General features: G+C 36.9%; 3 protein-coding genes across 10 annotated transcripts; 2 read left to right on the forward strand and 1 right to left on the reverse strand.

Moving 5' to 3' along the window:
* The first annotated feature begins 1246 nt into the window (after nt 1-1246).
* On the forward strand, nt 1247-2167 carry LOC121213922 (zinc finger protein ZAT10). The gene has a single exon (XM_041087293.1). The coding sequence runs from the start codon at nt 1366-1368 to the stop codon at nt 2035-2037; it is 672 nt and encodes a 223-aa protein (XP_040943227.1). The 5' UTR covers nt 1247-1365; the 3' UTR covers nt 2038-2167.
* Nucleotides 2168-3935: 1768 nt separating this feature from the next.
* Nucleotides 3936-14246, forward strand: LOC107922134 (transcription initiation factor TFIID subunit 4b). 8 transcript variants are annotated; one of them, XR_005909445.1, is made up of 16 exons: nt 3936-4181; nt 4306-4411; nt 4683-5218; nt 5338-5433; nt 5535-6476; nt 6947-7059; nt 7167-7254; nt 7366-7501; nt 7631-7686; nt 7760-7816; nt 7890-8030; nt 8187-8252; nt 8327-8588; nt 12334-12390; nt 13344-13457; nt 13734-14246. XR_005909445.1 is itself a non-coding variant. In XM_016851990.2 (15 exons), exons 1-15 carry the CDS (start codon nt 4143-4145, stop codon nt 13367-13369), a joined length of 2721 nt encoding a protein of 906 aa, XP_016707479.1. In that variant the 5' UTR covers nt 3936-4142; the 3' UTR covers nt 13370-14246. The 8 variants fall into 8 exon arrangements, 7 of the variants coding, with proteins under 7 accessions (XP_016707479.1, XP_016707480.1, XP_016707477.1 ...); XM_016851990.2 differs by having other exon boundaries at nt 13344-14246; XM_016851991.2 differs by lacking the exons at nt 12334-12390; nt 13344-13457; nt 13734-14246 and adding an exon at nt 8789-9050.
* LOC107922136 (uncharacterized) lies at nt 9208-11364 on the reverse strand. The gene is made up of 3 exons (XM_016851996.2): nt 10741-11364; nt 10073-10420; nt 9208-9985 (listed from the first exon to the last, which is right to left on the reverse strand). Exons 1-3 carry the CDS (start codon nt 11134-11136, stop codon nt 9401-9403), a joined length of 1329 nt encoding a protein of 442 aa, XP_016707485.1. The 5' UTR covers nt 11137-11364; the 3' UTR covers nt 9208-9400.
* Nucleotides 14247-14506: the final 260 nt, after the last annotated feature.

Genomic DNA, 14506 nt, shown 5'->3' on the forward strand with positions numbered 1-14506 from the left:
TATTGAATATAGAAAAAATATTGTCTTAATCTTGAAAATTCTTTAAAACATGGAATTCATGCAGATATTGTTGGATTAGATTTGATTCCAAAATTGAATATTTTGAAAGAAATTATCAAATTAGAAAATGACACTCAATTGACATAATTATACATCAAGAGTTTATTCCTTTTTAAATGCGTATAATGTTAATTACTTGTGTTTCTGTTGCACCAACCCAGAAAATTTTCTTAAACTTAAGATTAACAATGTCTCAACAAAAATTAAATGAATTAGCTATTTTTTTAATTGAAAAAGATATCTTATACGAGATTTTTTATAATAGAGTAATAGATAAATTTGCATCTCTAAAGGTTAAAAAATAAAATTTAAATAAACATTTATAATTTTTTTAATAGTTAGTTAACTAATTTGAAGCTCTCATTTTACAGTTTCTCTTTTTAAATTTTTAGAAATGTTGAGACACATTAGGTAAATATACTAACAATTTCATTACCTTAGGTGCAGTTTACCTTAAAATTAATGATTATTAATAAATTTGATAAAAAAAATTTAAACACTATTAAGCTTAGTTTAGTATTACTTCTCAAATTGCTTCTCAAAAGTGTTACACTTTCTAAATCAAAATTGTTTTTGAAAAGTACTTTTGAACTCAAAAGCAAAAGCAATTTTTTCTAGCTTATACTTTTGGCAAATGCGCTTTTAAGAACAAAATATAATTTTAACCTTTATAATGTATTTTATATAATATTTATATTAGATATGTAGTTATTTTTTTATTGTAAATTATTTGAACATTATTTAAATACATATTTGTTATTTTATAACACTATATCTAAAATAGATATTTTATTTCTCAAAAATATTTTTTAACAATAAAATTAATCACTTAAATATTAAATTAAACTTTTAAAATGTATTTTCAAAATTATTTTTTCACAACCATTTTTAAAAACAGGTCTCAAAAGCAATAAGCTAACCCTGGAGACAAAAAAAAAAAAAAAGAGGCGGCGTTTGGTTTTCAACTCTTAAAGGGATCATATTTGACTTGGTAGCCGTCTTCCTTCTTGTTTCAGTCGCTTAAAAGGAAGAAGGGCCCACCGTAAACCACTTCAAACTCGGAAGGCATTTTTTGACCGACGCCACCAAGTAGACCAAACTCACTCGTTTTCCACCCTCGTGCGGAATATAGCTAACTCAACTACTTGTCTAATAAAAGCTTTACTTTCACATTTCTCATCAATTCACACTAGCCACGCAACTTCCCTTCCCTTATAAAATCCCCTTCACTCTCACTCACTCTTCAACTCTCAATTTCTTTTTTGCTTTCTGAAAACCTTGGCTTATTTTCAGTGCTTCAATCAGATGGCTTTAGAAGCTCTTAACTCCCCAACAAACGCTGCTGCTCCTTTTCACTTCCAAGATACCAATTTACACTGCCTCGATGCCTTCACCAAGCGTAAGCGTTCCAAGCGACCACGCTTCGACGATGACCATGTTCCCACCGAGGAAGAATACCTCGCTCTCTGCCTTGTTATGTTAGCACGCGGCGGTGCTCCTCGAACCACCTCCACTACCTTGACTCACCAAAAACTTGGCACCTACAAGTGCAGCGTTTGCAACAAGGCCTTTAATTCTTACCAGGCTTTGGGTGGCCACAAAGCCAGCCACCGTAAACTTTCAGGAGCCAACGATGACCACTCAACGCCAACGACCTCATCCGCCGTTGGATCAAACCCAAGCGGTAGGTCCCACGAGTGTTCAATCTGTCACAAAAGCTTCCCTACTGGCCAGGCCTTGGGAGGCCATAAGCGACGCCACTATGAAGGTGGGGCTGCGAATACCGGTAGCATTACATCTGAAGGAGTGAGTTCAACCTCAACCAATACCACCCACCGGGACTTTGATCTGAATATACCAGCTCTTCCTGCATTCTCACCGGCTAATTTATTTGTTTCCGGCGGTGATGAAGAAGTTGAAAGCCCACACCCTAGTAAGAAACCATGTCTCTTGATGCAAAAGGCCACCCAAAATTGAAGTCAACTAAATTTTAGGCCAGATTCCATTTTTTTTTCTTTTATTTTTGTACATAGCACATGGACCATTCATCGGTCTCAATGGCAGCAAGTTTTTTATTTTAATTAATTACTCAAATGAATTACTTTAATTCCTCTTACGATTTATTTTCATACGGTTTGCAAAACGTGGGCAACAAAATAAAAAAGTAGCTAAAGGCTAATAACAGCCCATAGAGATGAGGTGTATAATTAATAATATTTAGTTTACAAAGTCATTTTGGGTCGAATGGTTGTGGTTAGGAAGATAGGCATGAAGTGGGGGTGTACGTGATGGAGCGGCTAATAAGTTGATTTGTGATTCATTTCTTTCCGCATATACATGCCGTTTTCGTGTGGGAAAGTGATTGAGTTAGTGGTGGCTTTTGATCTCATACTTTCTTCGTCTTCATCATCACTTCCGTATTGATTGCAATACATATTTGGATTCACCGAGTCCCCAGTTTTTTATTGGTCAAATTCAAATATAGTTTATATACTTTTTGAACCTTAGAATTTTAGTAGAGGTTAGTCTTGTATTATTTCTAGAGTGATAAATGTAATCCCTGTTTTCTAATAAGATCATTCTTAGTCGCTATATTTTTTTAATTTCAATGCAAAACGATAGTCGTTAAATTTATTAATTAATTTTTTTTAATAATATGTGAAAATAACAAGCTGACCTAACATTACACATGTAAAAATATATTTGGCATAAAATTTTGAAAATAATAAAACTTCACTTAATGAATTTAATAGTTATCATTTTATTAGGATTAAAATTTTCAAATTTTAAAAATACAAAAATTAAAAAAAATTAAAGTACAAAATCTAATAACTTAATTTCATTTTTTTATTCAATTAATTTGTTAGATTCGGTACTTTTATTTGTTACCAACTTTAAAACTCATGAATTAAAAAAAAAAAGAAAAAAACTCTTAGTCTTAAGTGTTCCACTTGTAACTAATTACTAAATAGTTAGGTATTGGTTTTATGTATGTAATTGAAAATTCAAAGTGGATTAAAAATCTTTTAACTAACATTTGACAAAGCTTCATCTCCAACTTCTTAGCATTTTAGTGACATGACTTGGAGAAAACGTCGGTGGCGGAAACCTATTAAAAGTAAACATAAAAGGAAATATATAAAAAGGTAACATGTACTGTTGTGTTTGACTCGATTTTATGCATTATTCATCTCAGAATTAACTTAACTGCACTTGGGTAAAAAAAACCCAAAAAGTCCACTTTTATTAACATGTGTAAGAAATTTAATCCAAATGAAATAAACTCTTTTTCTTTTCCTTTCTGCTTTATTTTTATAGGATTATATTAGAAGATAACAAGTAGAGGCTTGATTTTATAGTATATCGGAATTGCTTGTCGTTGGCGTTGTGAGTGGAATTAGCGGGATTGGGGGCATTGTGTTTGCTTTGGATGCAACCGTAAAACACATCATTTTTTTAAGAAGAGATCTAAACTTAAACATTCAAGATAATATTATTGGGAGGAGTAATCATAAACTCTGAACTAAATAATTTAAGTCGCCCTAAACCAAATAAACTCATCGATGATATGATGCATTTGGATTAATGAAGTGTCATCTAATTTCTTTTAACACCCTTAAATTTTTAGAAAAAAGAAAAACTATAATCGTATAATTTAAGGGGAATAACGAATAAAGCATTTGTAAATCAAAGATATAAGAACATGGAGAGCAGGGCTGAAGGCCCAGTTAGCATTTGCTTAAGCTTCAACTGAGGAAACTGCTTACGTCCGGTATTTGAATCAAAGGTCGAATTGGTCCTTTCCCATATTTATTAATGGGCTTTGGTCAACAGTTGATCCAGAAGTTTGCTTCTTCCTTTCTCTCTATGAAGCACATTTCCTGTTTTCTCGATCCACTGCAAAACAACTACTCCCTCTCTCTTTTTGAAATTTTCCATTTTAAAGTTCCATCCTTTTCTTCTCATTTTTCTTTTTCTTTTTTTATGTAATAATATTTTCACTTATTGTACATATATTGTTTGGCCCTGTAAGCTCAAGGATTCCTACTCACCTGCCGTTTACAGGAAAAAATTCATTAGTAATGGACCCTTCCATAGTTAAGTTCTTTGAAGAAGATGAGGTTTCTCTCTATCTTTTTTTCCCTTTGTTTTGGATATTTCTTGCTTGTATTATTTATGGAATTCGTAATAAGTTTAAGACTATTCGTTATATTTTCTGTATTTAAAAAATAAAACTGATAATAGGACGAGTCCATGCATTCGGGAGCTGACGTTGAGGCGTTCCAGGCCGCCTTGAATCGAGATATTGAAGGCGATGCATCCACTTCTCAGCCACCTGATTCAGATACCGGTATCACAATTTAAATTGCTTGGTTTTCTTTTTCTTTCTTTCCTTTTTTTTTTTTGCTGAAACTTGGTTTCCAATTTGGAGGGCAAAGAATCTGGATTTGGTTTAAGAAATAGTGACATTAGAATTAAATTCAGTAATCACGTAGATTGTTAGAAAACCAATATTCTGCCGTCTAATTGAGGGTGTCGTTGTCTTTCCTTTTATGCTAGCTCCGATTGTAATGAATTTTTTTCAACTGGGAAATTCACGGATGATTTTTAAAGTAGAACAGTTTTGTCTCAAGGAAGCAATCGAGTTTCTAGTCAGTCACTTGCACAATGGCCAACCGTGGGGCAAGACGGAAACGCTAACTTTCAACACCAACAACCTGTTCAAATTGCACAGCAGCGATCATCCGAAATGGAGCAAAAGCAACAGGGAGTTCTTGTTATGGGGAGCCTACAACAGCCAAATGATGTTCCGCAAGGAGTTAATCGTCTACCACCACAACAAAAGCAATCCCAGGACGATCATCAACAAGGAGTAGCTGAACAGGTTTCTGCTCAGGTTCCTCTAATGGCTGGGATTCAGACTACTGAACGAAGGCCAATCCCACGTGAACCGGAGAGAACCAATATTCAAGACAGTGAATCACAATATGCAAAATTACAGAAGATGAGTAATCAACAGGCTGGTGGCACAGAGCAGCCAAATAATCAAGTAAATCGAGGAAAACAAGTTCCATTTGCTGTGCTGTTGCCGTCCTTACTGCCCCAACTCGATAAAGACAGAGCGATGCAGCTTCACACCCTTTACGGTAAACTAAAGGTCAATCTCTAACCTCAATCCGTTTGCTATAATTATACTGTTTCTTGAGTAATGGATGTAATAGGCAGAATGGATTGTGCCTCGTCTCTTCTGATTTTTCTGTTGTCTTCAACTGTTAGAAAAACGAAATTGCAAAAGATGGATTTGTCAGGCACATGAGAGATATTGTAGGAGACCAGATGTTGAGGTTGGCCGTTAATAAGTTACAAGTTCAGGTGAGCACAAATGTTTTATGTGATTAAAGTAAAAAACTAATGCTTTATTTGATTGTATGTTAATTTTGATAACAAGCTAAAATTCATACTCATACTTTCAGATGAGTTCCAACCAAGTCCCACTACAGTCCCAGGTTGCAGCAAGGCCTAATACTCCACGAATGCCATCAGTTGGTGGTGCCACACAGTTTGGTGGTCCACATACATTGGCTCAGCTGCACCAAAAAGGCCCTAATTCTCCTGCCAATTCATCTCATCCCTCTCCTCCAGCGGTCCTCATGCAGACTAATTCAAGTTATTTATCCATTGAAAACAAGGTTCAGAAGTCTCAAGAGATGGATTGTCAACCGGATTCTCACTTTGGATTGCTAGGAAGTCGAAATCCTTCGTCCAGTTCAACCACTGTGAATCAAGAAAGAGATCGTGCTTCAATTCCAGTACAAGGAATTAACATGCAGCAGCAACATCTGAATTTCGCACAAACTTCTTTTGGTATGTACGGGAGTAGTAATTATCACACATACTCTGGATCAAATGTTAGTAATTCAGGTTCTTGTCTAAAGCCGCAACCTCATGAGTCACAAATTATACAAATTCCACATCATCAAAGCATGGGATCAAACCCTGTAGGAGGAGCAACCCAGACAATGAACATGATGGGTGGGCCTAAGTTTGAGAGGCAAAACTCAACTAATGACCCAAATAGATTGCAGGGTGGAACTATTTCTCACTTTTCAAGCAATTCTGTTTCCTGGCAAGCCTCATCAAGTAAGGAGCTGAATCCTGGCCCTTTGTCATCTATGACATTTGTGAAACAGGAATCTGTTGATCAAGTTGCAGAGCAGCAGCATGGACTTTATTTGTCTGCAACCCATGGATCATCTACTGCTATAGTTGAAGAGGGAAATGCGGTTAGCGCCACTCCCAAGGATGAATTTTTAGAGAAGCAGTCTTCTAGAGTTGGCTTCTCAACACCTACTAGTATGGCACCTCCTAACTTGCTTTCTCCTTCCATCACAACACAAATGGATTCTAATCTCCCGGTAATCTCATCTTAGTCTATGTTTTCTTCTTGTGATATCTTGATATATGATTGTGGATGCTTTTGTTGATGCCTATTAGAGCAACCACTTAGTTTAAAAGTCTGCATGAAAATTTATGCATTAAATATTTTCCATCTTGGAATGACACTTTCTTTAGTGATGCAGTTGTACGTGCTTGAGTTGCTAGGCATATCCTATATTTGAGTTGTGTGCCTGGTACTTGTTCGAACTCTACAGTATTCAAACTTCCCAAAATCTGTCCTGCATCACGGGCTGTTTGTGACATGCAGTTCTATATTATACGATATTATTCTTGAATTTATTTCTCCTGTTCACATATTTGAAATTTTATTCATCAAAATGAAATTTATATAATTTAATGTTTTCCTAGTGAAGTGCATGTTTATGTCTCCTTGCTTTCTTTTATCAAATTTCCACTTTCTTTCTATATTTATCTGCTGGGTTCTCAGAATCCATCTGTGCCTGCCACGGCTGGGGTCAATGGAAAAGCACCTCAAAAAAAGCCCTGTGCTAGCCAGAAAAAGCCGCTTGAAGCTCTTGGTTCTTCACCACCACTGTCAAGGTTAATATGTTGCATTATAACCTGGAATGATTATCAAGGTCGATTAACAATCAGTTGATTCCTTTTATGCATGATTTTTTACTCGTATTTAATGGGATTTCCTACAGTAAGAAGCAAAAGGTATCTGGAGGCTTTTCAGATCAGAGCATTGAACAACTGAATGATGTAACTGCTGTCAGTGGAGTGAATCTCAGGGTACGATACTTTTTGGTATCTCTTCCTAAGTTTAATTATTAAGTAGTTATGTAAGGAAACATAAGCCCTAAAGTATAAGTCACATCCTTTTGACATTCTGCTATCAAATAGGAAGAGGAGGAGCAACTGTTTTCCGGCCCCAAGGATGAGAGTCGAATTTCAGAAGCATCGAGAAGGATTGTTCAAGAGGAAGAAGAAAGAGTTATTTTGCAGAAAATCCCTTTGCAGAAGAAACTGGCTGAAATTAGTTAATATTCTCCCTAGTCTTTTTCTTCTTTTTTTCAACTTCATAAATTTACCCTCGATTTTTCATTATGAGCCGTATCTTTCTCAGTATTTCACTATTTCATGTCTGTTTTTCCGTGTCTCCATGCAGTGGCTAAAAGTGGTTTGAAGAATATAAGCAATGATGTTGAACGATGCGTGTCCCTGGTGAGAAGCTAGCTTCTTACCCCTTTTTCTTTATAATGCATTTATATAAGTCCTCTTGTATCTGAATCTCTAGTGTGTCGAGGAAAGAATGCATGGGCTCCTATGCAATTTAATCAGACTATCAAAACAGGTCAGCCTTCATTCCTCTCAATTAACATGAATTTTCTTTTATATCTTTCTAATTTGGAATGAGTCTCTTGTAGCGGGTTGATGTTGAGAAGCCTAGGCACCAGACACACGTCATCTCAGATGTTCAACAGCATATTATGATTATGAATCGGAATGCTAGGGAAGAATGGGAGAAAAAACAAGCTGAGGCAGAGAAGCTGCGGAAACTTAATGATGTGGGTGCTGTTTCTCTTTGATTATCTGTAATGTGTTAAAAAGAAGTACGGAGAGACTAATAATAAGAAAGAATGCACCAGCAGACGTAAGATTGGGGCATGCTATATCATTTATGCTTAACATTGTATTTGTCAAATATATTTATGTGGATGCAGCCTGAGGCTGAGACTACAGCTGATGATGACAAGGAGAAAGATGACGGTCGAGTAAAAGTAGTAAAGGTATTATCAATGAGTAATTTCCCGAGCATTATATGTTCCTCAGCCATCCAAATAATGAGGGTAGTAACGTCCAGACAAACAAGGAGGAGGATGACAAGATGAGGGCCACTGCTGCAAATGTTGCTGCACGGGCTGCTGTTGGAGGGGATGACATGCTGTCAAAATGGCAACTTATGGCCGAACAAGCTCGCCAGAAACGCGATGGTGGAACGGATTCGCTATCTGGTTGTCAAGCAGGTAAAGATGTGAACTGCAGGCCTCTATCTGCATCTGGAAAAAATACAACGGACTATCAAGAATCGGAGAACAGGGGATCACTCAGTCCTCCTGCATCTGGTAAGCTTGGTTCATGGCTAGATCTCTTGATTCATGGTTAATATGGTTGTAAGGTTTATCATGCATGCCATTGCATTAGATGGCACTGTCATGGATGCTTGTGTACAACCGAGCAATTTGGAAACAATTCCCATTATGTTTGATCATATCGATTGGTAGTTAGCAGGTTATGTGATCAGGACTCCTCTCCTTGCAACCAGGGGAGGATGGTTTCTGTTGTGTCCTCTCTATTTGCTTTGTTTCTTTCAATAGGGTCAAGTAGGAAATCTGGGCGCAACCAAGGTGTCTCAACCCATACTAGAGTGGCTCGTAGTATTTCTGTTAAGGATGTGATTGCAGTTCTGGAAAGAGAACCCCAAATGTCTAAGTCTACACTTATCTATCGCCTGTATGAAAAAACCCGTTCCGAGGCAGCAGCTGAGTGATTATGATACACCTTTATACTATGTTATGATGTTTCAATGTCTTGCACAAGCAATCTGATTACGGAGTGTGGAATTTGAGACGTCCATGGCTTGATCTTCAGCTTAATTTTATAGAATCTCAGGAGAAAGAGAGATAACTGTAATTTCTAGGTGAAATAGGATTAGAAAATTAAAGATATTTTCATCCTAGGAAATATGAAAATCAATGTGTATTTACAAATTGAAAGCGACATTATCCAATAACAAAAAATTCTTACAGAAGTACAATTTCGACTTTAGCTTGTAGTTAGTTAGTCAAGTAAAAGTGTTACATGTAGTCAAAGTTGTATGGAAATTTGCCAAAAAAGCCCTCTTTTAAAAAAGTTCATCCCCCCAGATAAAATTGTGTCATGAACTTTTATCTAGTTTACCAACTTTGGGTCGGTATGGAGCAGTAGCCAAACTAGTTTTTAGGGTTGGACCCTGAGAGAATTCACAGGCTTCATCCATTGAAGCCAATCTTATTTCATCAGGAGGTATGAAGCACTCAGCTGACAGACCTGGAACATTGAATGCCACTTCTTCGATTGCCCACGCTTCTTCCATCCTGGTCCGAGTGTGGCTGATTGCAGTATCTCCAAACCGGAAAAGGGTCACCACGGAGCGTCCTGAGTGAGCAATCATTATTCCCTCAACAAGTCTGTAATCCTCGAGAGATGAATCAATTGTAGTCTCCCAGTACACAGCATCTCCCCCGTTGTTTTGAATTCGGGTTAAATGCGAGTCTTCCAAGTGCACAAGAAGGCCTGTTTTCTGGCTGAAGTAGCCGAATAAAACATGTCTAACGATCTCAGCAGGTCCTTCGCTCCTGGCCTTCAATGTTGCGGGATCGGCACAAAGCTTGAGTATAAAACAATCCTCCCCATTGATCTGCTTCTCACCACTACATCTCGCATTTGTAAACATGCTTGCTGTTGTTCTCGGATCAAGACCCTGCACAAGAATACCAGTTTTGGTACCATAGCCAGAAATAAATTTACAAGGAACGAACTGCAAAGAAGCGAAGAGATGGAGGTTAACCTGGAGTGCACGGCGAAGGGGGCGAACAGGGCCTCTAGTAGCATGTGCACCAAGCCAAGGAGTATGCCTCCACACAAGCTTCCCGTTGCAGCCAGCATGAACCTTGCTAGCACCAAGTGCGAGCTCCACGTACCACATGTCGGGATTCATTTGCCACAACACAAACCCACCAGATTCGGCAACTTTGGTAGAATTCCGATTCTTGGTGACCTTGTTAGCCGTCTGGAACTCGGAAGCTATCATTCTCACCCTACCCATAGCATAAGCATTGTGGATGGAGTTTTGAAGCTTTTGCCCACCTGAAGCAGCAGTATACTGCTGTAATATGTATTGAGCAGATGATGATTCCTGAAAATATTTACAACACATTAGAGTCAGAGATTGTTCCTTCCATGAGCCCCCAAACCAGTAGTGCTAATCAAATTCTTCTTCCATTTAGCTTTATTTCTCCCAAAACAAGCAGATCCAGATTGAGAAAAACAACTTTTATCTCTCTATTAAGCAACCCTACTATAGTCCAGCAAAATCCCATAGTCATCAAGTGAAAGGAAAAGCCAAACCCAACATCAAAAATCTCAGCACAAGACTTAATTCTCTGAACAAAAATAAATAAATGCAGCATCAGGGAAGAAAGAAAGAGAGAAGAAAGGGTGTGGTTGGGGGCTCACAATTGGGGTGTCTTTAATGGTGAGGTGAGAGAAAGAGTCCAAAGCGCTAACGTGCACTGGCGCGAGCGGTGCACCCAAGACTCCAAGCAACAACCTCAGATCGGAGCGTTTACAGGTTGAGGTCGAAACGGAAGGGCCTCCTCGTGCCAGCTGACCTTTCATCCACTGAGCCCACCTACCTTCCATCCTGGAATTTTCAGCGTCCGTTCCATCAGGATCAGGACCTTCTTTCAACGGCGACAAAGCTTCGGCCGGCCTGAGGCCCCCAGACCTAAAGAAAAAGGGCTCGGGATGGTGGCTGTAATTCTTCCTCCGACGGCGCAGTAAGTTGGACATTGGCGATGCAGTCCTGGCGGGACTTTTAGCCCGCGACCGACTCTCCTGCTTTCTTTCCATTTCAACAGAAAACCCACAAGCCTTCTCCCTTTTCTGCTCTTAAGAGACACTCAGAAAGTGTAAAAAAGAAGAAACAGACAGAATGGTACACTGAGAAAAGTAGCTTAAGATACTGAAGAAGGAGGAGAAGAAGAAGAAGAAGAAGAAGAAGAAACAAATAGTTTCTAGAAAAACAGAAAATGAGAGAATAAGAAGGGAAATTAATTAATTCGCTGATTATGATACTGTATCCCGCTTAGGTAAGGTTGGTACCAATATAGGTATAATTTGCATTTTTATTTTATAAATATTAAGGTTACATAAATTTTAAATATAAACAAATATAATTCTTACATTAAATAATAGTAGAGGTCTTTATACTAAAAATTAGATTGCATTTTCTTCTTTCTTAAAAAATAGACAAGTTAGTTCTTATATGTTAGAGTAAATTGGTCCTTTTAGTTAAATTTTCAATAATTTATACGTAGTTGATGAAATAGTCAGATAATAACATGTGACGTGTCACGTGTACTTCATGCTAACCTACAAGAACCAATTTTTAACCGTAGAAACAGAAAAATTTTTTTATAGGACCAATTTACTCTTTAATCTAACATACAATAATCATTTTATTTATTTTTTAAATAAAAAAAGACAAAATGTAATATGATTCTTACAGCGTGTTGGGTATGCGATTACGCCTCTATTACGCGCGCCCCACCCATTCTTGCATTTGGTTCGCTGTAATGCCCTATTACGGGCTTATGCGGTTACGGACGTATACGCGATATTCTCTGCTTCCTGGCCGATTTGCATTCCCTTCCAAAAACCACGATTAACCTATTACGGACGCATTCCCGAAAACCTTCTGTTTTACCCTCATCGAAATTGACCTCCAGCCTCTCCCTCTCCCTCCCTCCCGAAATCGCCGAAATCGACCTCTCAACATCAACAGAAGCTGTTTCTGCAAAATCACCTCCACCCTCTCCCTCTCTCTCCCTCCCGAAATCGCCGCTCCCGTTTCACTCCACCGTCTCAGATCTCCGACCCAACTGTTTTGGCAAGTTATTCTTCTCTTTTTTTCATCTCGGATTTTTATTTTCTTCCTCATGATTTTCTTTTTTATCATTTTATTTGTTTATTCCCACTGGTTATTCCCACCGGCCGAATGTTGTTTATTTTTAGAACTGATTTGCTTGTTCTGTCAACACGCTGCAGATTTGTGTTCTTCAAATGCAAATAAACCCCAAAAAAAACCTTTCCAATTCAATCAAGGTAAACATTGTCTTCCCTAATCCCTTTTATGTTTTTAATGTTGCTGATGAAAGATTCAACATTTGTAGAAATTGAATCATGCATTCACCTGTAACATGAGGTTTTAGAAAGTTTGATTCATCAAATTGAAACATGCAGTCACGTTTAATAATGATACGACATTTTTTTTCCTGAAAACTAAATAGTTGAATTGAATCATGAATCTACTCTCTAATGATGAAAGATTGCACTTCTGGTTTGAATTGAATCATGAATCCGAATCAGCGAACCAAACACGCTGTTAACATATTCATAAAATAAAACTTCATTTTATTTATGCAATTCTGGTTTGAATCCAACTTTTCATTATGAAAGCCTATGACTGTTTTGAATTTAGATGGAAGATTGTTTTGAATCTGATCTACAGTCTATTGTTTTGCTAAAGTTTGTCTTATTTAGATGAGGGTGAAGTTTGTCTTATTTAGATGATTTTGATCTGCAGTCTAATGTGATTTCTTAGGTCAAATATCTGTATGTTGTTTGACATGGCTTGCAGTCTAATGTGATTTCTTAGGTCAAATTTTCTTATTTAAATTTGAATGTGTTCTGTTTTGATGTTGTCAATATGAAACATCAGATCATCATGTTCTGTCATCCAGCTTTAATTCTAGTTTATTCTTGTGCTTTTCCTTTGCTGCATGGAACTGCAAGGTTTCAGTCCCATAAATTGAGAAATTAAATCTGTGACTTGATATTAGAAAGTTGTTTTTGTGTTTGTCATGAGATAAATTAGATTACACAGACATGTATTGTGTTTGATAAATCTGTGTAGGCACTTTGACTAAGCAAAAATGTTGATGGATTTATTTTCTCTGTCTATAGGAAATGAAGCTCTCTGTAGCAAAAAAGTTTTCTTTTGTGAACTATGTTGTACAAGTTTTATCTTATTGCATTATTTGACTAAATACGTGCAGGTATGAGCCATTATAATTTGTATTAGGCAAGGAGTACTTTCTTCACGGCTACAGTCCAATATATGCTCTTTCAGCTGATGTTGTTGCAAGTTTGGTTCCTCTAAGAAGCGACAGGTACTATTAAATCCATAATTATCTGTTAAATCGATTCCCTCTGTTCTTTATGTGTCTTGTTTGCGTTTTTTCTATATTTGGGTCGTAGATCTTGACTTCTGACAATGTTGGTTTTGTATCTTCCGCAACTGTTTCGGCAAGAGATTATTGAAATGTTTCTTTGTTATTGAAATTTGGATTTTGAGCTACTTTTCTTTTTCTTCTGTTTTGTGGTTTTACTGAGTTTGCAGTGGCTGATTTCTCTTTTGTTAGCTCTGATTGATTTCTCTTTTGCAGCGGCTGACAATGCCTTTTTAATGCTGTTTATAGTGATTGTTTTTGCTTTTACATCTACTCGTGTTTGTGCAAAGTACTGTGTGAAGTGTATATGTTGGTGGTTTTAATCAAATAAGTTGGTTCTTTCACATGCCATATTCAATATCTTGAATGGGATTCTTCAAATGATAAGGGAGACTGCTTTGGGGAAATATATGAAGATTTAAGACAAAATTCAATTGTGTGAACTGCACAAGTTACCAATTAAATGAAGGAATGAGCTCCGATGTATAGAAAGGACCTCACCGTTTAAGAAGTAACCATAGAAACGATGGAACCCACTATTTATTTATCCATTTCTATTTACTCCTTTATTTTAGTTAATATGCTTTTTTTGATACCTAGTATCAACACAATTTCTTATTTCAAGGCGAAATGAAATGCCTAGAAAAAAGGAAAAATCGTGGTCGGGACGGTTAGAGTAGCAAAAGCCATTGGAATTTTTATTTTATACATTGGAAGAATCCGTTTTGTTATTAATATACTAGAAAAGAATAACTGAAAGAAAGAATTAGTTATTCATCAAAATTTCTTTTATTCAATGACCAGAATTAAACGGGGATATATAGCTCGTAGACGTCGAAAAAAAATTAGTTTATTTGCATCAAGCTTTCGAGGGGCTCATTCAAGACTTACTCGAACTATTACTCAACGAAGAATAAGAGCTTTGGTTTCGGCTCATCGGAACGGACTTTCAAAGTTAAACTATTTTGTCTAGTTTTCATTTGGAGACC

This window comes from Gossypium hirsutum, chromosome D01 (assembly GCF_007990345.1).
Source record: "Gossypium hirsutum isolate 1008001.06 chromosome D01, Gossypium_hirsutum_v2.1, whole genome shotgun sequence".
Lineage (NCBI taxonomy): Eukaryota > Viridiplantae > Streptophyta > Magnoliopsida > Malvales > Malvaceae > Gossypium > Gossypium hirsutum.